This window comes from Mus pahari, chromosome 2 (assembly GCF_900095145.1).
Source record: "Mus pahari chromosome 2, PAHARI_EIJ_v1.1, whole genome shotgun sequence".
Taxonomy (NCBI): Eukaryota; Metazoa; Chordata; class Mammalia; order Rodentia; family Muridae; genus Mus; species Mus pahari.
In genome coordinates, this window is record NC_034591.1 from 110666093 (window position 1) to 110693970 (window position 27878).

Here is a 27878-nt window from a genome sequence, read left to right on the forward strand (position 1 = left end):
GGAGAAGAAGAAGAAGAAGAAGAAGAAGAAGAAGAAGAAGAAGAAGAAGAAGAAGAAGAAGAAGAAGAAGAAGAAGAAGAAGAAGAAGAATTATTTGTGACTTCCCAGAAGCAGGCATGTCCTTCTGTGTAGGGTTTCTAATGTGAAACAGGAGCCTAGTGCCCAGAAACTCTGCATAAATGTTATACAGGGATCACCACGCAAATGCTGCAGGGGCCGAAATTCCCTCAGCTCCCCAGGTTAAATTCCATCTAAAGCAAGGCAGACATCTGAGCGCTATGCAGGGGCGCCCCCTTCTGCAACGTGCTGGGGTGTGCTGTTGGGGGGAGGGGTGGCTACAGGAGGAAAGGAGAGTCTATCATCAAGGCCAGCTCTGACCACACGGGGGTGACAGTGCCTAGGTTTTACCCCACACTCCCAGCTCAGGGAAATGCCTCCAGCAAAGACGCCAACCTTCTGGCTGCGGTGGCTGAGGCTGAGGCTGCTGCTGCTGTTGCTGTTCAAGCTGTTTCTTCCTTTTGGCTTCTAGGACTGGGTTTTCATATTGCGTCTTCCTGTTGATGTGGCTGGGAAGAAAGGAAAGCAGTTCTCAGGGAGGAAATACTCATTCTAGCAGGAATAGGCCCAACAAATCGATTGATCGGAGCACAGCAGAGGGTCTGGAGTGGATATGCAGACAGGAAGACATAAACATAGCTCCCATTATGGCTGTGTATGTGTAGTGAAACCTAGGGAGTAGGTTGGAATGCATCTATCTTACTAGAAATCCCTAGCAAATGTCCTGAGGCAAATAGCTTTATTCACACAGCAGAAAGTCCTTGTTTACAGGGAACATGTTCCCAGAGCCCCAGTGAATGCTGGAGCATAGGATAACGTCCAGTCCAATATGAACTATGGTTTTTCCTCTGCATCTGTACACACCTATGACCCAGTTTAACTTACAAAACAAGCACAACAGATCAACAGCAACAATTCACCGTAGCCCTTGGTAGTCTCCACATATGGATTAATGTCCTTAGCCACTTAAAGGAACTTCTGCCTGCCTGTTCAGCATGTCCCAATTGCCCATGCTGTGACCTTTGTGCTTTGGGACTATCATGAAGTTAAATAAGGGACACTCGAACACAGTGTATGACACTGTGACAGCTGACCTTGTAACTGAGATGGCCACCAAGTGACTGATTGACAGGCAGTGCATAAAGCATAGATGCACTGGATGAAGGGTGCTTTGTGGCCTCATCTCCATGGAGCAGCAAGGAAAAGAGACCTCACTGTGCCCTGAATGACACCCAACTTGAAACTTAAAAAAGTCTATTTCTAAACTTTTCCATGCCATTTTTTTTCTTCAACCAATAATTGAGCTTGAATATGTGAACCATGTAAGTGTGGGCACAATAGCATTTCATGTGGGGACGAGAAGTACACCTCTATGTAGTTCTCTTTGTCTGACATTAACTAGTATGCTCACTCAGATATGGTTGCTTTTGAATTCAAGGACTTGAGCCAGTGACTCTGCCCGTATTTCAAAGCTATCATCTGAGAGGGGAGGTACATTAAATTCACCAAGAAGTACACTCTGAATTACTACGAATTAAGAGTCAACTGGAGCTGGGAGGTTGTCTGTGGTCTACAATGGCAAAACTCTTGAATGGCTTTATATAGCAAGGTATGTAGAAACCTAAGGGTGAAGTCAAAAGAACTCCACTAACATCTGTCAATTATGGCAACCCAATGAATGACCAAGAGGAAAGACCAAATTTTCAGCCTATGGGCAATGGTACTCCAAAGATAGCTAAACTATGTGAATGCAATGTGTTTAAAGTAACAAAGATCTAGACATTTCAGATGACTCTGTTACTAGTAAGGCCAGGCAAACACATGCACATACTCCCACAACACACACACACATATCAATATACAACCATCATCCACATGTGTCTTTCTGTATGATGGCCTTATTTATGCTAAGTATAAATACATGTATATATAGATGGTTTCACTTATACATATATGTATATGTACAAATGTATGTACTCCTTAGCCAAAACAACAGTTCATTAGAAGTTTGGGGGCATACCTATATGTTATTATTTAAAACATCAAGTATTGCTTTTGAAAATAAGACTTTTTAAAGAATGGTTTATCAAATAGGGTGTACAGATTATCTTTAATCTTTGTTTCTTTAGACAATTCCATTTTAAGAAATTGCCTACCACTAATATGCCCTGTGGATCTGGCATGAAAAGACACAGAGAAGCAGACCAAGTAAGTTATATCTTCCCACTTCGGGACCTGGTTTCTTCTTTGTTCATAGTGGTACCCAGCTGCATCCTTTCTGACTAAATGCACAAACTTGCTAAGTACCAATGCAAGCCCAGCCTTGCCTGGCAGCAGCCTCTCTGTTCATCAGTATAAAAGACATTCAGAGCTCACAAAGGATATGTCCTTTATGAAGGTCAATAAAAATGACTTTGCTTGTATATGATGTTGAAATTTCTCTCTGTTCTGTAGAAGGGAATCAGGCCTTGGACTGGTCGAGAGCACTTGCTATGATGAGCTCCTGAACTGCTTTACAATAAGACGCTGGCATCTTATTGTGGCCTGGCATTTTTGCATAATATGTGCCTACTATTGGGGCATTATACAAGTGATACCAGCAACATGAGAAAGGGAAAGGGGGCCTTTTATATTCACTGTGGCAGGAAGGACAATGATGACACAAAATTCACATGGCACTTGCCTTGTTCAAAGGAACTATTTCAGTTTTCTCTCACTTTCCTCAGAGGAAAAGCTGCGATGTATGTTGATACTGATGATGTTTTCAGTATTCTACCTCTTGGTTATTGTTTAAATTTTCTTTTAGCATCCTGCTAATCAATGATTTTAGTAAAATGATAAAGTACATGTCCAATGCTAGAATAAAGTCTATAGTAAAGAGATCGCACTAAGGGCTGAGAATCCTGGAAGAGGCCAGGAGGAACAGATAACAGGCCCTGCATCTTATCTCAGTTTTCTGTTTCCTTCTTACTCTTGGAAAAATTTCATAAATTATTTAGATTTGTCTAACCCTTTTAGAATGGCAAAGTGAATAAATAAGTAATTGCTATGAAGTTCAGACCTAGGCATAAAAATAAGAGCAGTCAGGCTGCTCTGAAGAAGCACAAGCTCTCTGTAGTTTTTAATGGGCACTCCTACAGCCTGGTCTTCAGAACCACTCACTGAGCACTTGTGGTGCACACTGGGCCTTGGGGATTCGGAAGTCAACAAAAGTTACATGTACTGACTTCCTTTCTGAATTGCTTCAGGTTTGGTGAATATTTACTTACTCACTAAATTCTTCCTATTTTCATTATAAAATTAATAATATCATTTTGAACCTTGTAACAATGCTAAGATGTGTTTTGTATAATATACACAACAACCCAGGAGTGCAAAAGCTATATGTGGAATATCCATGGGCACTTACTCTACATAGTAGACACCGTAGACAGGGTCTTCAATCTTTTCCCAGCCAGCAGGCAACTCTGAAAAACAAAAGAACATTAGCACACGACAAGAGCTAATTCAGGAGCTCAGGCACCGAGTCAGTTAGCGGAGAGTGACGCATTCAAATATCTTGAACACAATTAAAACTGTGTACTCTAACGCAAAGAAGCATAAACTATTTTTACTTTGTTCTGTGTACTTTTCTACATGAAAAATGACTCTTTATCTATTGGTATTTTACTTAAGAAAATAAAACAATAAAATGTAGTCCTAGCTGCCTTCATCATCAGCCAAGTATTGAATTAGATTTTAATAGAAATACTTAAAACTTTTTTTAACACCTAGTTCTTCCCTTAAGTGTTTATAGTTTTCTCATTCTGTTTCCAGACTACCTTGCCACGTATGTAAGAACACATTAAAATTACTTTCTTTTCATTTTCAACTCAGTGGTTTTATTTTGCTGAAAGAAAATTAAGCCTGCATCTTATCCAGATAAGATTCTTTGTTCATAATAAAGACACTACTGAGTGAATTAAAATGGCAGGCTGAGCTGGGTGTTCGAAGTACGCACACACACGCACACACACAATTACTTCATTCTTACATGTGTCAGTTTGTCTTTCCAGAACTTTACTTATGAAAGATGAGGTAAGATAGATCATTGCTGTGTGCAAGCACTCTTTTGTACATCCCCCTAGTGGGTGGAATACAGACAAGGCTTCATTAGGTAGCTGAGGCTGGTCTCACACATGTTCTGGTCTTCACTGCTGGGGCCCTGGGACTGCCAGCCTGCACCCACACACCTCTCTATGTGTATCTTTTAAATGTGGGGATGGAAGGGCACCAGGCAAAGAATAAACTCTGTCTCCCAAGGTTTCAAACCAAAGTCAGAGACTCTTAAGTAGGTTTCCAAGTTCCATTAGATGAATCTATTACTGAAAGTCCTGTTGTACTGGAGTGTTCTTCTTAGAGAAGGAAGAACCTAGGCTACATCTGTATCATCAAGCAGCCCTTTCAGGCAGGGCAGCAATTACTCAACTTGATTTTTAAAGCTCTCGGGATCTGTGTAGGTAAGACTGGGTAATGCTATCCTTCACAGTGAATCATTATTCCTAGAAATCACTAGTCACAGAGTGTGAGCCAAATACCACAAATACTAGAGATACTGCTTTTGAACCAGCTTTATTTTTCAATTCAAAGAATCATGTAGTTACTACTTAATTTGAGATAATACAACCACATCATTCCTCCAATCCCTTTCTTCACTCTAAACCCTCCCATATACTCCCCCTTACTCTTTCAAATTCAGCCTCTTTTTAAAATCAATTGTTGTTACATGCACACATGTATATGTATATTCATGCATGTTCCTAAATATAACCTGCTCAATCTGTATAATGTTATTTGCATGCATGTTTACAGGGCTGACCATTTGGCACTGAGTAACCAGTTGGTGTGTTCTTCCTTGAAGATTATTTCTCCCACTGAAAGCATTCCTTAGTTGCCTAAGTACTTTGTATAGAGCTGAGGCCTCATGGGCCCTACCTCCCATCCATGTTGGCATGCCTGTTTTCCTTGTTGAGCTCATTTAGGTGGCTCATATTAGTGAGACTTCTCACATTCCTAGGGGACAGTCTCACGGCCAAGACAGTCTCACAGGATTCTTGACCTTCAGGCTCTTAGAATCTTTCTGTTCCTCTTCCACAATGTACCCTGAGCTATAGGTGCAGGATTTGATATATAGATGTATCCACTGGGACTAGGGCCAGCAGTGACCATTTTGATTGGTTGTGATTTCCCATAAGGGTCTCCATCTGTTGCAACAATCAGTTTCCTTGAAGAGGGACGAGGATTTGGAGCCAGGAGCTCTAATGAGAGAGCACGCATGACTTTTGATTTTCTGGGTCTAGGGTGCCTTACACTTTGTGATCCTCACTAGTTTTACCCATTTACATGCAGAGTTCATGATTGGGCTTTTCTTGACAGCTGAATCTGAATTTCATAGTGTGTCTGTACTACATGTTTATTATTCATTTACAAGGCATTTAGGTGCTTTCCAATGCCTACTTATTTTGGCTGGAATAACAATGAACATGGCTGAGTCAGTATGTGTAGAGTAAGATGCCATGAGTCCTTTGGGCATATGCCATAGAATGGTACAGGTGGGTCATATGTTAGATTTAATTTTAGCTTTTTGGGGAATTCTCCACATGGATTTCCATAATCGCTGTACCAGTTTGCAGTCCCACCAACAGTGAATGAGGGTTCTCATTTCCCCTTAATACCGCCAGCATTTCTTGTTAGCTCTTTGGTGAATGGTTGATATTCTGATAGGGGTCAGATGACATCTCAAAGTTGTATCAATTTGCATTTCCAGTTGCTAGGAACAATGAACATTTTAAAGATTATTTCTTAGCCTCTTTCCCCCCTTCTTTTGAAAACTGTCTGTTCAGTCCTAGGCCTTATTTTTGAATGGGGCATTTGCTTTTTTAGCTCTTTATATAATCTGGGTATTAACTGTCTCTCTGATATGTATCTAGGAAAAATTCTCTCCCATACTGTGGTTTTCCTCTTCGCCCAGCTGATTGTTTCTTTTGTTGTGCAAAGCATTTTAGTTTTAGGAAGTCCCACTTGTCAATTGTTGGGGTTTTTTTTTTGGGGGGGGGGGACAACTGAAGTCGTATTCAGAGTCTATGTTTTACAGCTATATCATATTAAGTGTCTCTCAGATATGTATCTAGCAAAAATTATCTAGCAGTGTCAGTGTTTCTGGTTTCATATTTAGGTTTTGATCCATTTTGAGTTAGTTTTCCTGCAGGGTGATAGGTACAAGTCCATTTTCATTCTTCTGCGCACATACATCTACTTTTCATAGTAGCTATTCGCTGAAAATGTTTTGTTTTCTCCAGCTAATGTTTTGGGCATCTCTGTTAATTACTAAGTGGCTGAAGTTTTGTGTATTCTTGTCTGGGTCTTCAATTTTGTTCATTTGGTCTACATGTTTGGTTTTATGCCAACACCATATTCCTTTTATTACCACAATGCTGGAGTGTATCTTAAGACTTGGTGTGGTAATCTCTCTAGCACTGTTCTCGTTCAGGGTTGTTTTGGCTATCTGAGGTCTGTTGCATTGCCATATGAATGTTATGATTTTTGTTTCTATTTCTGTGACTAGTAAGATGAGGCTTTTCATTTTGGTTGTATTGAACCTGTAAACAGCTTTGGTAAAATATTTTCACAATATTAAATCTACCAGTCCACGAGCATGGACTATCTCTCTATCCATTTTCTAGTGTCTTTCTTTAGAGGTTTAAAGTTTTCATTGTTGAGGTCCTTCTCTTCTGTGAGCAGGCTTATCCCGAGATAGTTTATGTTCCTTGTTCCTTGAGGTTATTGGGAATGGGAGTGTGCTAACGATTTCACTCTCTGCATATATGTTGGTGGTGGATTGACTTGTGCAAATCAATTTTGTATCCTGCCACACTGCTCAATTTGTTCATCATTTCTAGAACTTTTCTGGCAGAGTTTTGGGAATCTCTAAAGCATAGTGTTACATTCCTGCAAACAGGCGTACTTTGACTTCTTTACCCACCTGCATCCCTCTAACTCGCTTTTCTTTTCTTATGGCTCCAGCTAGTGGACACGTCTGTCTCATTCCGGAGCACAGTGGAACTGTTCCAAGCTCTTCTCAGTTTAGAATGATGCTGATGGAGGGATTCTCATAAATAGCTTTTATTATTTGAGGAAAGTTCCCTCTCATCTCCCATTCTCTAAAATTTTTAGCATGAAGGATGTTGAATCTTGTCAAAGGCTTTATCTGCATCCATTAATATGATCATGTGATTTTTGTGGTTTATCATATTTTTTTTTGACTTGTGTATGTTTACCTCTCCCTGCATTTTAGAAATAGGACAAACTTAGTAATGATATATAAAGTTTTTGATGGATGTCGTTATTCTGTTTGCAAGTAGTTTATTGAACATATCTATGTTCAGAGATATTTCTTGTTGTTGTTTTTACCTGGTTCACAACCATCTGTAATGAGGGATCCAAAGCCCTCTTCTGGTGTGTCTAAAGATAATGACAGTGTACTCACATACATGAAATAAATAAATAAACCTTAAAAAAATTCTTAAAAAAAAAAAGAGTTTGGTTTAGAATTGTATTGTCTTCTTATAACTGTTACCTTGTTTAGGATGAAGTGTCTCTATTTCCTTTGGTTAGCTTTACTTTCAAGTCTGTAGTCCATAGAGGCAAATATTAAGAATAGCAAAACCTGATTGGTTCCTAGTCCCATTTGATTAGAGTACTTTGGTCCATCTTTTTACTCTAAGGTGGGATCTACCTTTAAAGTAAGATGTGTTCCTTGTAGAGAACAGAGAGATGGATTTTGTGTCTTATTCTCTCTATTCATTCAACTTGTGTCTTTTGGTTGGAGAACTGAGACCAATTTAAAGCCATCAATTGTAATGTATGTTAGCTGCAGTTGTCCTACCACTGATTTTTGGTGGCATTATGTTCTCAGGGGAGCTCTGTGTGTTAATAACCATGGCTTCCTATGTTGTCACATAGTGTCTTTGCTGTGCTCATTCCTCTGTTCAGCTGAAACACTGTTTCCTGTATTTTCTTTAGGTTTGATTTGTTTATATCATAGAAATTATTCCTTTCAGTTATAGTGGGTAGTTTTGCTGGGTATGGTATTACAGGTTAGCAATCATAGCCTTTTAGGACTTAGAATGCATTGCTCCAGGCTCTTCTGGCTTTCAAAGTTTCCACTGTGAAACTGGCTGTTATTTTGAGGATTTTCACTTATATATGACTTGGTTTTTTTCTCTTGGAGTTTTCAATACATTTTTGTTTGTTTTGTGTATGTAGTGTTTTACTTATGATATATTGTGGGGATTTTCAAATACTGACAGTTTTGTAATCAGAGGGTTTTTACATGTTACCAACAGTCACAGAGCGTGATGGAGGTGTGCATGTGCACACAGACACATGCAAACTGGTTACTCAAAGTTCATATTCTGTTCAGATTTGGCTGCACATCCAGAGACAATGGTATTATGGCATTCGCCACACAGGTTATGTCTGGAAACAAAGAAGTAGGCCTCTCCCCAATCCCCTCCCTCCCTCTCTCTCTTGGTCTCTTTCCTTTCCTTCCCTCCCTTCCTTCTTTTGTAGAAAACACTTGGCAATTTTAAGATGTCTCTTGAGTTTAGGAGACATTATTACTATAATGAAAGATGGGTCTAAATATGTAACATGGCCTTTGTTTGTCATTTCAGGTCTTAAGGACTGATGAACTTCAAATGCCTGGGAACTAGTTTCCCCTTATAAAGCTAGAAATGGCCATTTAAGTGAAAACAAAGTAGGGAAGGTTAAAATGCAAATTGCTGCACGGTTGTGGGATAGAAGAAAGGGTGAGAGGGAGGGACAGTGCTATGACTAATTGAGCTAGATCTCCTACCAAAACCTAAAACTTAAAATAATTGACCTGATTATCTTCGAATAAAATGGTAGAAATAGTTACTTGATTTTCTTCATTTAGCAAACATTAACATAACCACTACTGTGTACCCATGGACATGTTAGATATCATGGAACAAAGTGTACATGCTATTACCTGTGCTTTGGTGGAACTACACAGAGGATACATGAAACCGCCCCTGACATGAACCTCTGTATTATGAAAAACCTAACATTCTGAAGTTGAGAAATGCAATCAGTTGGTATTTCTGTGTGGGGGGGAGGGTGGGGGAGAATCCAGTGATAGCTCAATTGGTAAGCATTCTGTGTACTAGCATGTACACATACAAACACATACACACACATACAAATTAAACAATTCTGGAACAGATGAACCAATTCTATAAAATTTTTGAATTTTTTAAGCTAAAACTTATTTTGAAATGAAAAGACAGATTTCTCACTTCCAATGTGGTAATTAACTTAATAACAGGAATTAGTCTCCCAATGCTTAAAATAGAAATAGGTCATCAATTTAAAAAAAGGAAGCTGTTTGTCCCAGAATTTGCCATTTAGTTTTGGAAAACTGAGAAAGGTCAGAAAATATTTAACAGAGAAACTGATTGCATTATGTTTTAAGCAAACATTCATGAAGACACACTGCCTTTGTCTATGATGGATGGTGGATGGGCAAGACTCTTTAGCCTGCTATGGGGATTTGAGATGAGATCCTTTAGCCATAGCTCAGATGTAGAACTGGAACATAGGGTTCATGTTAGCACTGTTGCTCTGTGAACTCTGCCTGGTTAATAAATATCTTTGAGCACACATTTCCCCTGGTTTGCTTGAATGAGGATGCTTGTTATAAGAGGGTACCTTTCAAATGATGGGAAAAAAAAAAAAGGCCAAATTCTATAGTACAGCTCTAGTGAACCAAAACTGTATGTGTGTGCGTGTGTATGTATGTATGTATGTATGTATGTAGAAAAACCAAAAGCAAATGAGAGCAGTAATCTCTAATACATCCACATTGCCAGGAGTTAAGAATCATAAAGAGCACGTGGACTCAGTAATCTTGGGAGAGTCCACACACGCTGATGTCAAATCATCTTTTACTTAGAACAGGCTTCCCTGTAATTTACTGAAAAAGATTGTGCCTTTGCATCTCTCTTCAGTGAAGCTTCAGGTGGACTGCAGCTAACTTCAGAAGTGTTCAGATCTCACTGTTATCACCTCATGGTGAACACAAAGCAATCCAGTCCAACAGGAAAGGAAAGAAACAGCATTACAGACACATGCAAATGATTGCCACACTATAACAGTCAAGGTGGTCAAGAGCTGATCTACACTGAGCCGTGCTCAATACAGACACTGGACACTGCACCTGCTGCCAGAGTCACTCACTGCCGTGACACGGTCAGCAGCACACAGCCCGTGGCTTAAACATAATACAATCATAAGACTCATCACCCATGCAGCCCCTCACTTGAATTATTCTATTCCACATAGCACACTGATCATCACCTAACTCCAGAGTTTTTGCTTTACTTGGCTTGTTTATATTATTCATACAAATAACCATGCACACTACACAAATAAAGCAATGAAGTGAAGACAGATTATATGAAAGTTCAAGGGTCGTGGCAAGTAACCCTTCATTTTCTTCCCCAATTCTTAATTTAGGGTCATTCATCGCTAATTTACTCTCTAGTCTTGATCTGTTCCCGAGGTTTCACTGTGAACACTGTGCATTACATACAGCTCTGCTTCATGCCCGTCAGCAAGTGCACTTTCATGGGCAAGACAGGCCGAAGACTGTGACTGGAGAAGGGCAAGCTCAAGGCAGAGAGGGGAATCAAGCGGGTGCAAGGCATTACCTAGTTCACTGTCCAGCTCCTCGGTGTGTACCCCTTCTTCTCCAAAGGAAGAGCAGGAATGAGACAGAAAAGAGAAAGACAAATTCAGACACCAGCACCAAGAAAGAAACTCCCTTAGAAAAACAGCAGAAAAAAACCATCATTACAGCGACCTTACCTGAATTGTGGTTTGTTTCACTGGCTTTGGCTAGTAAACTCCTGACCTCAGTGTAAATCACAAAATGGTAAGAGCTGATATTGGCAAAATAATTAGATGGCTCATTTCCTTGCATGTCAAAATGTTATTTGATTGGTTGTAATGATGACAAATACCTCTGAGGTTTCCATGTTCTTGAGTGGGAAGTCACTTATTAAAGACCTTATTTGCAGCAGACAAAGCCATGAGACCTTTCGATATCGGTCCTTTTAATCCTTCAATAATCCTCTCATCACAGAAGCAATTACACTCACAATTAGAGCATTACTTAACTTAAAAGTAATGCGGCTTGGAAAAGGGAAAGTGAGGTCAAATTGAAAAAGGAGATTGTATAATGTCCCCAGTGCCTTTCAAGAGGGGGAGAAAGATCAACTATGCCACGGTGATACATAACAAGGAAATGATGCTTGAAGACTGTGCTGAAGGGGCATCATGGCAGGCAGAGCTCACCGATTTGAGTTTGTTGATTTGTACATAAGCTTTCTAAGTCAACGGTTCAGACATAGTCAAGTGAAATTGCGCTCAATTATTTCAGCGAGCAAAACAAGTCAAAAGCCTTTCACTTCTGACCTCCTCTGGCTGTCAATAAACTAAGTTGGTTATTACTGAGATGAGAACATGGCACAGCACACAACATTCATTTTGTTGCTAAAGGCTCCAAAGCTACAGAGGGCAGGTGGCTGTCGCCTACCCTGGAAGGAAGTTACACGACCCCAGAGGCAAGGGGTTCAAACCTCTTTCCAGTGTATATGCCAGTGTTCAGGGTACGCTGTAGACTGTCTTAGATACTAACCATTAACCAGCTAATCCTGGTAGCTAGTTTGACCTCAGGATTCTGTCTCTGCCTCCTGGTGGAGTCTACAGACAGGCTGCCCTGCCTAGCTGGCAGGAGCAATCAGTTTTGAATAGCACTCTTTTTGTTGTTGTTTAAATGATCAGATTTAAATAAAATAAGGTCTGTAATAAGTGACTTCCCACTTAAGAACAAGGAAACCTCAAAGACATTACAAAATGCAAAAATGCCTATTTAGATATTACCTAATGAGGTTCACGGGAAGGCTTGTTCATTTTCCTCCCAGTGAGTATGTGCCAGCCACTGTGCTAGGCAACTGTTAAACTGGCACAAATACAACGACTCTTTTGGAAGAAAAGACATGTACAAAGCTAAACAAAATCCAGTGAAATTAAGATCATGCCTAAGTCTCCAGAGTACGCTACACACTAGAGTGACGTGAGTGTATCTGAAGCCAAGGTCATGGAAATGGTATCTGAGCTACAATGTGAAGGATGCATGGGTGTCAATGAAAACCACTCCAATTCAAGCTCTGTGAGAGCCGGATGCTTTGCTGTCGCATTCACTGACATGTCTGCAGGGTCTCCAACGGATGGATGTCTCATGTAGAAGATATTCAGCAACTGTGAGCAATGTGACCACATTCTAAGGAGAAAGCGCTGAGCATCCAACTGTTAGGCAGCCACTCAGTGAGGTCTAGTGGGAGTGCAAAGCAAAAGGCAGGGCAGGGCAGAGCAGAGCGAGGGTGGCTGGACAGGCAGACCAGAAAAGGCAGTTACTAAGCAACCAGAGAGGCCCCAGCAGTGCAGAGAAGACACCCTCACACTGACATGGAAAAAAAGAAAAAAGAAAAAAACAAACTGCTGAGAGCAGCAGAAGGAAGGGATCTAGGTAGTAGACATGTGTGACCCAGCTAGGAGCCCTACAGGTGGGGAAGAAAAGACAGAGTGGCTATCGGAGATATTAAGGAAGCGTGTGAACTGAGCTGACTCATGCATTAGAAACAGAGGTGAAGAAGGGTAATGGATCAATTGGATTCCTGAATGTGTACCCATTTACTTCCAACCAACACAGGGTGAACTGAGTATAGGGTCAATAGTTCAGTTCTAATTATCCTGAGATAGAAATCTCTTTGAAACAGCCCGCTGGGGCAAAAACACAGGCAACTAAAAATGTTGACCTGATACTACAAGGAAGGTCAAAACTTCTAATGGTACTAGACAAATACTGATGACCAAAGGAGTAATTATATTTATGAATAACATTCCATGGGCAGGTGGACCAGAATATAAGGCTTTTAACTATATAGTACTTTGCAATATTAGCTTACATTTCCCATGCAGGCACAGTATGTGTGAGAAGTAGATTTTCTTGATCCAGATCATGACAGCAAACAGTGAGGCAAGGCAACTATCTCTGTACTTACAGCAAAACCACGAACTGACAGCTGCCATCATGTGATTACGTGTTTATGCTGTCTGTGCACTCACATAACATTCTAAATGAATGAAATATGTGATTCTGATGTTGATGAGATAATTACTGAATGAACTATTCTTGATATGCATGTATACTTGTGTCAAGGAAAATGTTGTTAATATAAAAACAAAACATTCCATAGCTCTTCTTAATGCATTTGCTCCACAGCAGTTTTCATATACCATTTATGTATATGAAACAACTGTGCACTACAGGGCAAATTAATAAAGCTTTGGTATCTTACAGGTAAATATGTTATTATACAGGCCTTCTATCATCTATTATCATACATTTCCAAGGTACTTATGGTAGACATGGACCCTGAAGATCCTTCGTAATAAAAAATGGTTAAACTGCCTTCAAACTCATCTCTTGTCAAAGAGATTAAACTTGTTCCATGAAGTTGTACTAAAGTACAGTTCACAGAAAGCATGTAGTGTTTTAATCTTTGAAAACTGGTTACCTATGTATTATATTAAACAGAATCACTGAATGCTCAGATAGCCATTAATCCTCACGTATGAGAAACAGATCTGATCACACCTAATTCATTCCTTCTTCTGCTAAGGGGGCAAGGAACTAAAGTAAAATGAGCACATGAACTATGTCTCTTAAATTAGAAAAATATCTATTTCCACTTGAACTTGTTCCAATAAACATGAACTTGCAAACCTATATTTATTTAACATAATCTGCAGCCATATGTAACAGAAAAATCACAGAGTACAAGGCTTTTAACTGTATAGTACTTTGCAATATTAGCTTGCATTTTCCAAATATCACCATTTATGTATATGAAACAATTGTGCACTACAGGGCAAATTAATAAAGCTTTGGTATCTCACAGGTAAATATGTTATTATATATATATATATATATATATATATAGTTATGTGATATATTATAATACATATTATAATGTATTACTATATTATTATAATTATTCTACAACTAATACACAATTAATTATAGTATTAATTCAGATGACAGGATTGTATAATGAGCAACAAGGCGAGGCAAGCCATTTGCCTATTAATAAGTTCACAACAGAAAGCAATCTTGACAGAACTCGGGACAGATTCTAGTGCTAAAGAGAATATCCTTGCTCTGCATTAGGTTTTCTTCTGCTTTGGAAACATACTGAGAAACTCCAAATACTTGAAATAATCCTTTCCAACAGAGACTTGTATCGTCAGAAGGAATGTCTGGAAAATGAAGATACAGCGCTAGCCTACCAAAAATTACAGCTTCATTTTAAGCTATAAAGGCATTCCTAATGTGTCATTGACCCTAAACTAAACTAAACAAGCAATACAATTATGAAAAAACAAGAGGCAAGAAATCTGGTTTCTTCCCTGAAGGCTTTTATAGCACATGTTAGGATCTAGTCCATGAGTGAGCGTGAAAGATCAAACCATCTTTGGTTTCTATATTCCTGGAGAGTTTCTCTAGAGTCTTTTCCAAGTCTGTCCTGCCTCTATTCCCAACAGACATCCTGGAATGTACATGCCTTTTGATGAATTGTTCTTCTAAAAGAATTCTATTTCATTCCCTCCTGTATTCTAAGCCTGTGATTCCTAAAAATGGAACAAAGCACTCCAATGTTACAAACTCATTTGCCGTGTGAGCACTCTTTAGCAAATGTGCAATGAGCTCTGCCCCCATCGCGCAGATCCTAAAACCTCTTGGTCCTTACCATCATCTTCACATTCTTCCAGAGGCTTCTGCTGTTTGTTCAGGCACCGAGGGTCTAACCATGATGTTGTTTTCGTGTTGTGGCTGAAACCCAGAGATAACAACAAGACGTTTGTTTAAGGAGAAAGAATGACAACACAGTACAAAGACTTGCCTATCTGCTCATGAAGCAAAGGAGAGATGCATCCCAACAGTACAGGTAAACCACTAGAGGGCTGGAGGCTAGACCGACAGTGGCCTAGGATGAGTGTAAGAAGGAGGTTTTCCTTTCTAAGATATAATCAATGAGTTACTGAATGCTTAAAACATAATGCTGGCATTATTTCTGAATAATAGATACAAATGACATGCTTTTCTTATACAGTCTATGCCTGTCTAGACGTATTCATCAGTCGTCACACTTGCCTAAGAATAACTTTTAATTACGTTTAAATTTGCCTATAACATCAATTTAGAATCCTGAAAGCCACAAATGAGGCGGCAATGTCACTCATTGTGTCACATTAAGCCCTTTCCTGACACTGTAGAGCCCCTTGATCACGCAGGACCTCAAAGATACTCATATAAATCACTCTGTAACACCAAGTTTGAGGCATTTAATGAACTAACTAATTTACTTCTTTATCAATGTATGGGCATATTTGTGCCATAGGATATATGTGGAGATCTAAGAACACCTAACAGTAGTCAGTTCTCTTGTGTCATCATTAGGGTCCCATGTGTTGAACTCAAGTGTCAGATTTGGTGGTAAGTAAACTCTCTGACTGGTAAGCTATTTTGTTGTTTCCTAAAGCAGGCCTTAAAGAGGTCAAAGGCAACCCAAATACAATCCAGGAAAGAGAAAGGGAAAGGAGGGAGGGAGGGAGGGAGGGGGAGGGAGGGAGGAGGCAGAGAGGAGGGGAAATGGGAGAGAAGAGAAACACACAAGAGAGAAACAGACATGCTGCCCAAATATCTCCTGAAGGTTACAGGTCAACCCTAGAGGTCTCAGCAGACTGTGACTGGGGCCTTTTGAGTATGGAAATATTCCAAGGGTCTTTTATCCTTCAGTTATGCTAGAAATGTCACAGGCAAAGTGGGAAGAAGTCGCCTTTGTGCTTCTCCAAGTGGATCAAGACACGGGGGTCAGAGTTCTGCTTGAGCCTGATTCACTGAACAACTAAGTGGGTGAGATGGGACCTCCAAGGTCAAGAGGTTTGGCCCAAAACTAGAAGTTAAAAACAAGAACTGGGGAGCAGGGGAAGGAGACATTTGAAGTTTTGGGATGAATCCTTTTTATCCCAAGTTTACAGTAAGAGGAGGCGTAGAGCTCCATCAACATTTTAGATTCAAATCTTACTAATTATTAAAGAGAAAATTATGCCTATACAAATGATTTTGCCATTTCACCATGTTAAACAACAACAACAAACAAAAAATAATACAGCGATTCTCATCATCACTTTGCTCCAAGGGATTGCTCGCTACCATGAGAACCTCATTTCATATGTTAGTTTATTTAATTCTCCTAACATCCCTCTGGGGAAATTAATGAGCAGTAACATCACCCCCATTTTACAGAAGAGAAAAATGGGAATATAAAGGTGGAATCTGCCAAAGTATATGGCAGACACAGAAATGAAAGCCAGGGGGTTGTAGAGCTGAATCTGAGGTTTGAACATCTATACAACGATGTAGCAACACTATACTGGCCACTGCCGGGAGGCAAGAGAATGCACCATTTCAGAAACAAGTATTTGTCTTAGCTATATTTCTATGGCTGTGATAAAATATGACAAAAGTAATCTGGGGAGGAAAGGGATTATTTCATTATTTCATTGTACAGCTCTAAGTCCACCATCAAGGGTAGGCCAGTCTCGGGCTTAATGTAGTAACCGATGCAGAGGCCATGGTGGAGTGATGCCTACTGGCTTGCTCAGCCTTCTTAAATAACTCAGGACAAGCTGCCTGAGGCTAGCACCACCTCCATTGGCAGAACTCACCCAAATCAGTCATTACGCTCCTCAGCCCGGGCTATTCTGCAGAGATATTTTCTCAATTGAGTTTCTTTTTATCAAATGTTTCCATTTGTGTCAAATTGACCAAAAGTACCCAAACAAACAAAAAAACAAAAGAAAAAAGAAAAACCACCAAACCGTACCAACCAACCAACCAACCAAACAAAAAAACCCAAAAGGCCAATTAACTCCTTTTGGACACACAAACACATAACTTATATATTAATAATCTTCCATATTGATTCTCAATATCTCATATTAATATCAGTACAATATAGAACACTCCAACTTTAAAAAGTTAAATATTTTAAAAGATCAGTCTCTTTAAAAATATCCATTAATTTCCTTACTCATGACCTCTTTAAGCTATCCAAAACCTCATTAAAATATCCAAACTATCTCAAATGTGAACTTCTATAAAATAAAAAGAAAGCACAGGGTTCCCAATGAAGGAGATAGGACCCAAGGAGCTGAAGGGGTTTGCAGCCCCATGGGAGGAACATCAATATGAACTAACCAGTACTCCCAGAGCTCCTTGGGACTAAACCACCAATCAAAGAAAACCCATGGTGAGACTGGTGGCTCTAGCTGCATATGTAGCAGAGGATGGCCTAATAGGTCATCAATGGGAGGAGAGGCCCTAGGTCCTGTGAAGATTCTATGCTGCAGCTATATAGGGGAATGCCAGGGCCAGGAATGGAAGTGGTTGGGTTGGGAATCAGAGGTAGGGGAGAGGAAATAGGGGATTTTTGGAGGGGAAACTAGGAAAGGGGATAACATTTGAAATGTAAGTAAAGAAAATATCTAATTAAAAAAAAAGTAAGTTACACACTTATTTTAAAAAGGCAGAGCTAGAGTCTAGTTACTATCAGATCAAAGAAAAGTCAAACTCTAACATAATAGATATATAAACTCAGTGTCTGTCCAGTATTTGGAACTCAAAATCCTCTGGGCTTAAGGGGACTTCAGCAGCTCCACCCCTCTGGCTCTGGCACACAGAACACACATACTACATCTCACAGGCTCAGACTGGCTCCACTCCCCAGCTGATGCTGTTTGGGGTGGCTTTTCCATTGTACTGGGATCTCCAGAATGCTCAGATTTCCTCTGCATCTGAGGTAGTAGCCTTACCAATGACCTCTTCCAGTCTTTATTCAGAGCCTCTGACCCTGATATACGATGCCAAGCCTCACTTTCTCTCCTTGATTCCTTAAATCCTGGGGCTTCTACTACAACTGAGGCTGTAACATCACCAGTGGCCTCTCCTGGCCTCTCACAGTGCCAAATCTCAGCTGCTGCCCATGACCACCTCACAACTTCAAAACCAGCCATTACCTGGGAACTCTAGTACTTCACTCTGCTTAGCTGAGGTATAGTTTTGGCCTCCTCTGGTTCACAGCTTCTGTGTGGTGATCTTGAGGAAATATTTCTAGACATATGATCCTTAATGATGGTGCCTTCTTTTTAAACACAACTAACTTCTCAGCTCCAGCATCACTTATCCCAGTAAAGCAAAGGTTACACTTTGGGGGTGCCGGTCTCTTGTTAATTACAGCCAATTCTTAAGCCCTAGCTAACCAGGAACATAACTTTTATACTGAAATTATCAAAGGGCCACAACAGAGTCTATAGGGAACCCTTACAGCAACCATGTTAAACTTTAAATTAACTCAAACAAATGAGTGGCCTTCCTCTACACGAAGGACANACGGGATGAGAAAGAAACTAGGGAAACAACACCCTTCACAATAGTCACAAATAATATAAAATACCTNGGTGTGACTCTAACTAAGGAAGTGAAAGATCTGTATGATAAGAACTTCAAATCNCTNAAGAAAGAAATTGAAGAAGATCTCAGAAGATGGAAAGATCTCCCATGCTCATGGATTGGCAGGACTAACATAGTCAAAATGGCCATCCTGCCAAAAGCAATCTACAGATTCAATGTAATCCTCATCAAAATGCCAACCCAATTCTTCACAGAGTTAGAAAGGGTGATTTGCAAATTCATCTGGAATAATAAAAAAACCTAGGATAGCAAAAACCATTCTCAACAATAAAAGAACCTCTGGTGGAATCACCAGGCCTGACCTTAAGCTGTACTACAGAGCAATTGTGATAAAAAACTGCATGGTACTGGTACAGCGACAGACAGGTAGATCAGTGGAATAGAATGAATCCACACACCTATGGTCACCTGATCTTTGACAAGAGAGCTAAAACCATCCAGTGGAAAAAAGACAGCATTTTAAACAAATGGTGCTGGCACAACTGGCGGCTATCATGTAGAATGAAAATTGATCCATTCTTATCTCCTTGTACAAAGGTCAAGTCTAAGTGGATCAAAGACCTCCACATAAAACCAGAGACACTGAAACTGATAAAGGAGAAAGTGGGGAAAAGCCTCGAAGATATGGGCACAGGGGAAACATTTCTTAACAGAACAGCAATGGCTTGTGCTGTAAAATCAAGGGCTTTCATTATCTCAAGAGATCTCAGCATTCAGATCTTCTGAGCTCCCACAAGCCTGAGTACTCAATAGCTTTTCCAGATCAACATTCTGAAGCCCTACCATAATTCTAAATAACAGTCAAGTCTGCCACAATATCCCACTTCTGGCACCAATTTATGTCCTAAATTATCTTTCTGTTGCTGTGATAAAACACCATGAATAAAAGCAACTGGGGTGGGGGAGGGTATATTTCCTTCAGTCTATCATTCAGGAAGGTCAGGGCAGAAACTCAAGGCAGGGACTGATACGGAAGTCATGGAGGAGTACTACATACTTCCAAATATGTCAACTTGACAAAACCTAACAGGTACAACCTTTCAGTTTAAATAACTACAGATGGTCATGTATGCTACAAGAAAGAATGCAGCTATATTCAATATACTTTTACCTAGATACCAGCAATGGCAACACCTCTAGAAAGCAGTGTACTGGATCAGCTAAGATATGTGTCTATCCAGAGGACAGAAATTTGAAAATTCCTGTTTGTATTATTAAGATTGGGTCTATATGTGTACTAGTCTTCCACTGTTCATATTTTGTTTTTGTTTAGTTTTAAAGACAGGATCTCACAATGCAGGTTTACCTCAAACTCACCCTTGTCCTGAGAGCTGGGAGTTTGGGTATACACTACCATGTTTTTTAGACTATTAATATAATACACTATGTCAACAGAATTTTTTTTCATTGTTTTGCTTGAAATGTCCTTGAGTTTTTGATGGTTTTTGTTTCTCAGTACTAGAGTTTGAGCCTGTGCTGTAGGCATACACAGCAAGCCTTCATTTGTATCCTCATCAGAATTATGTTGCCACTTCTATTTTCTAAAATATTGTATAGAAATGGTATTTATTTATTCTTCTATGACAGAATTCTGTATGAAAACTTGGGGGTCCTAAGATTTCTTTTTCAGAAGTTTAAAATTAAAAACTCATTTTCCTAATTGTTACAGGAATCCTAAAGACACATGTCACACTAGATGAAATTTAGTCTGTGTCTCTTGAATCACTGGTCCATTTCATGGGATTTTTCATATGTCTCTGTGTGACCTTGATCAATAATGGTGGGACTTCTACTTTCCTGCTTTGTTTGGCTTATAAACACTCATCTGTTTTACTAAACCTTTGAAGACCTAAATATTCCATGCATTTTCTCTAGGGTTCAATTGCACTGATTGTTTTTCATTCTTCCTTCTGATCCAAGTGAGTTTGTGTGTGTGTGTGTGTGTGTGTGTGTGTGTGTGTGTGTGTGTGGTGTGTTTGGGAGGATGTTAAGATTTAATTTATTTTACATGTGTAAGTGTGTGGCTTCACACATACGTATGTACCACATGCATGCAGGCACCGGAGCCACAAGAAGACACCAGAGCCTCTGAAATTGGAGTAACAAATTTTGTGAGCCAACATGTGTGTGCTGGGAATGGAATCAGGTCCTCTGAATGAGCAATCAGGGTTCTTAGCTGCTAAGGCATCCCTTGCCTGGAGACTGAATTACTCTTCCTGCTCTAGGATCTTGAGATAAAGGCTTCTGAGAAAGGACCAAAGCCATCTCTCTAAATGTGCTTAATACTACACGTATCTCTGTCATTCCCTGGCCTTTGATTCACTCTGAGATGCGCTATTTTCATTTAATTTGATTGTTTTTTCTCGAGCTGAGCACTATGGAGATTAAGACAAGAAAAGAAGTTTGAGGTCAGGATGGCTACAAAGAAAGACTCAGCTGCAAGAATTTACAAAACCCAACAATTTCTTTTGAGACGACTGTTTTGAATTATTGATTCTTCCTTTTGCAAGAAGTCTGGAAATTATTTTTGAAAATTTCTTTTTTCCCTTATTAGATAATTCTATAATGTTTACTCTTTTATGATTAATATTTTTATGGTATGTTTTTCCTACCCTTTTATGTTCAGCTGACCTCAACTGTCACATGTAAAATGAGGTTTTAGAAAATTAATTTCATAGTTACTGATAATCACTAGCCATGTTCTGGCTTCCTATCTCTTTTCCCAGATTTTCTGTGGGCCACTGGACTTGAGACCTCTTTTCTCGTTATCTGTACTACTTTCATTTGTCTATTTAGCTTTTGAAAAGGTTGCTTTGTCTTAGTGAGGGTTACTATTGCTATGATGGGACACCATGACCAAAGCAACTTGGGGAGGAAAAGGGCTTATTTTGTTCACAGTACCATGTAAGAGTTTATCATCAAAAGTAGTGAGGGTAGAACTCAAGCGGGGCAGGAACCTGGAGGCGGGAGCTAATATAGAGGCCATGGAGGAATGCTGCTTACTGGCTTGCTCCTGTGGGTTCCTTAGCCTGCTTTCTTATAAAACCCAGGACCACCAGGCTGGTGTGAGAGCCACCCACAGTGGGTTGGGTCTCCCTTTCTCCAAATCACTAATGACGAAAATGGCCTACAGGCTTGCCTGCCTACAGCCTAATCATACAGAGACATTTTCTCAGCTGAGGCCTCCTCCTCTCTGATGACTCTACCTTGTGTCAGGTTGACACACAACTAGCCAATATACGGTGCTACATGTAAATATTAAGATACTCTATCTTGTCACATTTAGGAAGTACTTCCTATGTATTTACATGTCTCATTACATTTATATCTTCCTTCCTATTACACAAACTGCAGGTGTTACCATCTACACTTACCTACACTTACATTTTTTCCCCTCGGATTTATTTCAAAACTAGTATGGAAAGATGTTAAACTTTTTTATTCCAATCCTCTGAGTTAATTCAGAAAAATCAAGAGGCGAGGAGAAGTTGATCTTGTTTACTTGCACTTTGACTTTTCCTGCTCTGGCCCCCTTCTGCTCTAGCACTGTCTTCTTCAGCTGTTTAGTTTAGGGTAGGCTTGGTGTTGATAGCTTTTCCAGCTTTTGTTCCTCTAAGAGCACCTTCATCCTAAAGGTCCTTTCAGTCTACATAGACACTGAATTAGTTGCTTCCCCGCTCAGGGCCCAAACAGCTTTGCCCTGCTTTCTTGTCTGCTAGTTCTAAGCCTTCCTGAGACTGTTTAATACAGTTATGTTGTGGTGGCACCCAAACATAAAATTACTCTGTGGTTACTTCATAACTGTAATTTTCTACTCTTAAGAATCATAGTGTAAATATCAGATATGTAGAATATTAAAGGGGCTGAGACCCCAGGCTGAGAACCATTGTTCTGGTCTCTTTCACAGAGAAGTGAATCAGTTGTTATATTTGTATTTTCTAAGGGGTCATTTCTCCCCTTCAAAAATTTTATGTTTATGTATGATGGTTCAAATGAGAAATGTAGCCATAGAGTCCTGTGTTTGGCACACTTGGTGTCCAGGTGGTAGCTCTGTTTTGGGAGGCTACAGAAGTTTACGGATGTGGGGCCTTGTTGAAGAAAGTCCTAGGGGCCTGGGGAGTTCTGACGGCTCCGTGCCTAGCATCATTTCCAGTTAACTTTCTGTGTCTCTTATGTGAAAGGAATATATGACCAGCCAGCTCCCTGCTCTGGCCACCTGCTGCCACGCCTTCCTGGTCATTGTGGGTTATCCCTCTGGAATGCTAATCAGAAATAAAGTCTTCCATACGTTCTTTTTGGTCGTGGTACTTTATTGCAACAACAGAAAAGTAATGACTTGATATGCATTTTTAATAAATTTATTCAATCTGAGCTCACCTAATTTCTTCAATCTGTAGTTTCTCCTCAATACATTTGGGACATTTGGCCACACTGATTCTTCAGTTTTTTCCCTAGCCCACTTACTGTCTTTTCCTAAGACATTGGTCACCACTGTGGGATGTTTTGTAGGTGACCTGAAAGCTCCTGAAAGCCTCCTCCATTGCTTCTCTGCCAAGTGTTTTTGTGGTTCAGCTCAGGTAACCTCTGGTTTCCACATCTGGCCTCTATCTTTTGTTTCACTCTGCTGTTGACAGTGCTGTCAGACCCAGCTACCGGGCTTTTTATTTGTTATGTTTTTGTTTAAAGTTCCAGGTTTTCTTTTCTATATTTTCTACTGTTTGGCTGAAACTTTCCATTTTTCTCTGTGTCTCAAGTATGTTTATAATTGACTAGTGAAGTATTTCATAATGGCTGTAAGCATGTATGTGCTTCATTCATTCAGTCATGAAACGAGATCTGTAAATGTTGCTCAGGCTGGCCCTAGATTCTCCATCCTTCTGCCTCAGCCTTCCCAGTGCTGAGATTCCAAGTGTTATCCCAGCCAAATACATGGGTGGATGATAGGCTTTTGACAGCCCAGGCACAGCTAAGAAGTGACTGTTTTATAAACTTGGATATTCAAAGCATTATATTACAAAACTATAGGTTTCACTTAAACCTACTTTAACTGGCTTACCTTGTAACTGCTCCAGAGAGGAACAGTTGGTTGTCAATGACACTAGATAGGGAAGGACATGCTTGTTATCCTGTCCCACCCCCCATTTGGGGAGGTTCATTCCAGATACTTACCAGGCCTTGCCTGATACTGATGAAGCTGGAATGGATAACAGAATCTCACTATTGCTCCAAAGTAGGGCCTCCACCTGTGGGTTCTACCACAGGACAATGATGGAAATCCTGACTCTCCTCTAAGCCTGTCTGGACAACAGTCTAGAAGGCAAACAGTAGCTTGCTTCTCCCCAGGTAGAAGGGATGCCCACACTCTCCTCTAACAGTCCTATGGTATTTATATGGGGGAAGGGCAGGTGGCACTGTTTCTGTCTCTAAGGCAAATCTTTCTGAGAGTACCCTGGCAGGCGGGGTTGGCTCCCATCAGACTATTAAGGGGTTATATCTAGGTTCCCTCTTGACCCTGGCTGATGGGGACAAGGGAAGGACCCCCGTGTGCTGTTTCTTTCTGGGGTACAGGAGCTGCTCACCAAAAGCTGTCTGGCTTATATGATTCCCCATCCTTCCCTAGTCATTGAGCAGAGAAAGAAGGCTTGCATCAGGACCATCTGTTTGTCTCTCTGCTAGTGTTTCTGGGTTGCCAGTTTCTTTTGCTCAAAGCCTGGGATAACTGAATTAAAAAGAAAACTCCATGTTCCTTTGATGGCACGCTTGAAACAGCCTGCTCACTGGCTCCCCTCAGTCCTCCATGCCCGTTTGCTACACAATACACAAGGTTTCTAGGTCTATGTTTTGTCTTTAATGGTCATCTTTATAGTATTTTAGATTTTCCGCAAACTGCAAAACCAATCTAGTATTTTATATTTTTCTAAATCTACAAAACACACATTCATTAGATTCATATCTAATTTAACTTGCTATTCAATGCAAGAAACTCTAAGTTCATTTCAGAATGAAAAGACAGCTGAAAGTTTAGGGTTTTGTGTGTGTGTGTGTGTGTGTGTGTGTGTGTGTGTGTGTGTAAAATTTAGGTTATCATATAAATTGCAAGTATGTATGAATGTTTATACATATAAGTGAACATTTATGTGTGTGTGTGTGTGTGTGTGTGTGTGTGTGTGTATGTATATATTTACGTGCTGGGGAATCAAATCTAGCCATCATATATACAAGGCAGAAGCTCTACCACTAAACTATATCTCCAACCTTAAATGGAGTATACAGCTAATACCTATTGAAATAACAGCTGAAAAGCTAGTGTCATACATGTCAGAGCCACAATTTTTGAGATTAGGGCAATAAAGCTAAAAGCTATGTTAACTTACAAAGGGGACAGAGTGTGTACTTCAGCCGACTATAGTATGGGGCTGGTTTTTCATTCACTGTTAGCATATTGAATTTGTTTTTCTAAAACTTATCAATTCAGTCCCTGGTAAAATTACTGGCAGATTCTTTTCCAGGAATGTGTATTTCATACATTATTTGGTACTGGGAACATCTCTATTATATATTCCTTTGTTTGGCATAATTCTAGTTAATGGACATAGTTTCGAAGGCAATTTGCTATGGAATCTAACTATGAATGTTTGAACTTAAATGTGGTATCCAGTTTTCTCTGAGCAATGTTGAAATTCATGCATGTGATGAATGTGGTAGGAATGGAAGCAGTGATGCTAAATGTTACCGATCCAGGCACTTTACACAGCACTCTCCCCAACCCTCAGCACATGTGGGTACCATCCATCATAACCTTTTACAGATATGGGAGAGGACCAAAGAGGAAGCAAGGATCCCAGGCCACACAGCTGAGACCCGGAGAACACAAAGCACTGACCACTTTGCCATCTATGCTGCTGTGCTTAGTGAGCATCTACCATTAACAAGAACGAGGCAGAGCCATGGGTGTCTCTGCCCTCTGGCTGGAGAATACCAGAGCTCCCCCCATGCCTCGCAAACTTCTTCCCAGCTGGGTTCCAAATAGTCACTGTTCTGAGCCTCCAGCTTTCTTCCTCACGCCTATGTGTTTAGGAAAATTTAGGAAAATAATTAATTTTATTTTTTACTGCCCTTTTCTAATAACAAAATATATGATATCTAGGAAAAATTTTAAAACCCACAGAAATGTATAGTACAGTTAGGACACAAACCCTTCACTTAGATGCATGCATGCATTTTAGAAAGTTGAAGTGCTTTATATATTCTTTGGCAATGCTTCCTTTTGCTGATTCAATTAATAATAAGCTGTTTATGTGAGAATAATACATCTATCTATATTGTTTATGTACTGGGAATACAATTAGAACATTATACTGCTGCTTTAATGACCACCCATCCATCTGTGATCTATAAAAAATAGTGCATGTCGTGGAAAGCAGATTCTTGCTACCACAGTGGCACAAAACACAAAGGGGAGAAAACGTAGTCAACATCAGTCAAATGAAAAGCTCCTGGACTCTGAAAAGCAATGAAGAGTCACACTTGAGAAAAATCGCAATTACAATAAATTATGTCCAGAATGGATAAAGAAGCCTGAAAACTGAGGAGTAAGAAAACTAAAGACTGTTAATAAAAACATGCCAACAATTCATCATTTTAATGGCTAAATAGAATAGTTATTTATTATAATTATATAGCAAGAGCCAGTTGTCTTACCCCTTCAAGAAATTATAGATCTTATGCTTCCTAAAACCTTTCGCACTGAATAATTAAGAATGATATGGATGAAAACTGTTTTTATGAGAAGCCTGTTTAATCTCAGAGAAGAATAATGTGGGTACAGGATCAGCTTCCTCAGGCTTAACTGATATGCAGAGCAGGCCCAGGAAGGCAGAGCGAGAAGGGCAGTTTCAGTAGAGAAAATGGTATACTTTACTCTATGAAATAGACTTCTCCATTTTCAGTATAGGCCATCTCCCAGTTTTCAGGTAGAGGACCTAAATTATCCTCTGCAGAAAGAGGTAGGTACTGAGGGAACTTCTGAGAAGGGTCCGTGATGGGAGCAGCGAGGACGCTACTATTCACAGGCGGGAGCGTTGCTTCTTGGAGAGTGTGCTCGTCCTGGTCTCCAGAGTCGGCTGCGTCAGGCACAGGGAGAGAGAAAAACAAGCACAGAACTGTTCAACAACACACCACAAGCCTGGGAAACACACAACAAATACATCTGTCTTCTTTCCCCATACTCATTTGTGATCCTAGATTCTGTTAACAGGTATTAATTATGCATAATAATGGCCAGCATTATGTCATCTCCACACATGTATATAATATGTTTGCATTATATTAACTCACTACCCTATTTCATACCCTCTCATATTCTCTTTGCATGTAGCCGGCTTTCTATTTTGCCCTTGCACCTTCTAGTGACCCGTGAGTTTCAAACTGCGCTGCTTACAGAAACTTACGAATGCATTGCCCATGGCATTGTCACTGAAGAAAGTGCCTGTCTCCTCTAATCAACCAGTAATTATGTATAAAGCATCACGGGGTGTGGGACTTTGTGAGCCACTTCCTCTTTCATAGCAGCCCACTGCAAAGCCCAATCTTGCAGAGACCTTGAGCATGGAATCATGGTTACTGGGATGGAGACTGCCCCGGTGACGTCATGCCTAGCTGTCAGAGTTCCACACTACTCTCCAGCCTTTTGAGCTCTTACAGTCTTTCATCCCTTCCTCTGCAATGTTTTCTGAGCCTCAGTGAGGGTGTTACAGATGTCTTACTGATAGGTAGGCATTTAATAATTATGAAATTCCTGTACTGTGCATCTCTGATAAACACAGTTGCAAAAATTCTCAATAAAACACTTGCAAAACAAATTCCAGAACCCATCAAAAAGATCTTTCATTCTGCTCAAGTTGGCTTTATTCCAGAGATGGTTGAGAGATGATTCAGTCAGTAGGTGTAATGAGTCACCATTAATAGACTCAGAGAGAAATCACTTGATCATTTCAAAAGAAGAAAGAGAAGGAGAAGAAGGAAGAAGGAGAAGAAGGAGGAAGAGGAGGAGAAGGAGAAGGAGAAGGAGAAGAAGAAGAAGGAGGAGGAGGAGGAAGAG

At 40.0% G+C, this 27878-nt stretch overlaps 1 protein-coding gene across 30 annotated transcripts in view; it reads right to left on the minus strand.

Moving 5' to 3' along the window:
* The window catches only part of Magi1 (membrane associated guanylate kinase, WW and PDZ domain containing 1), a 612319-nt gene that overhangs the window by 78225 nt on the left and 506216 nt on the right, over window positions 1-27878 (minus strand). For 16 of the 30 annotated variants that reach the window (XM_021190696.2, XM_021190700.2, XM_029535164.1 and 13 more), the window contains 5 exons: window positions 26700-26901; window positions 14994-15076; window positions 10830-10865; window positions 3467-3524; window positions 454-566 (listed from right to left, as the gene is read on the minus strand). In XM_021190696.2, the coding sequence (XP_021046355.1) occupies window positions 454-566; window positions 3467-3524; window positions 10830-10865; window positions 14994-15076; window positions 26700-26901 (492 nt within the window). Of the gene's footprint in view, window positions 1-453; window positions 567-3466; window positions 3525-10829; window positions 10869-14993; window positions 15077-26699; window positions 26902-27878 lie in introns of all 30 variants that reach the window. The other 14 variants (XM_029535157.1, XM_029535161.1, XM_029535163.1 and 11 more) reach the window with 2 other exon arrangements.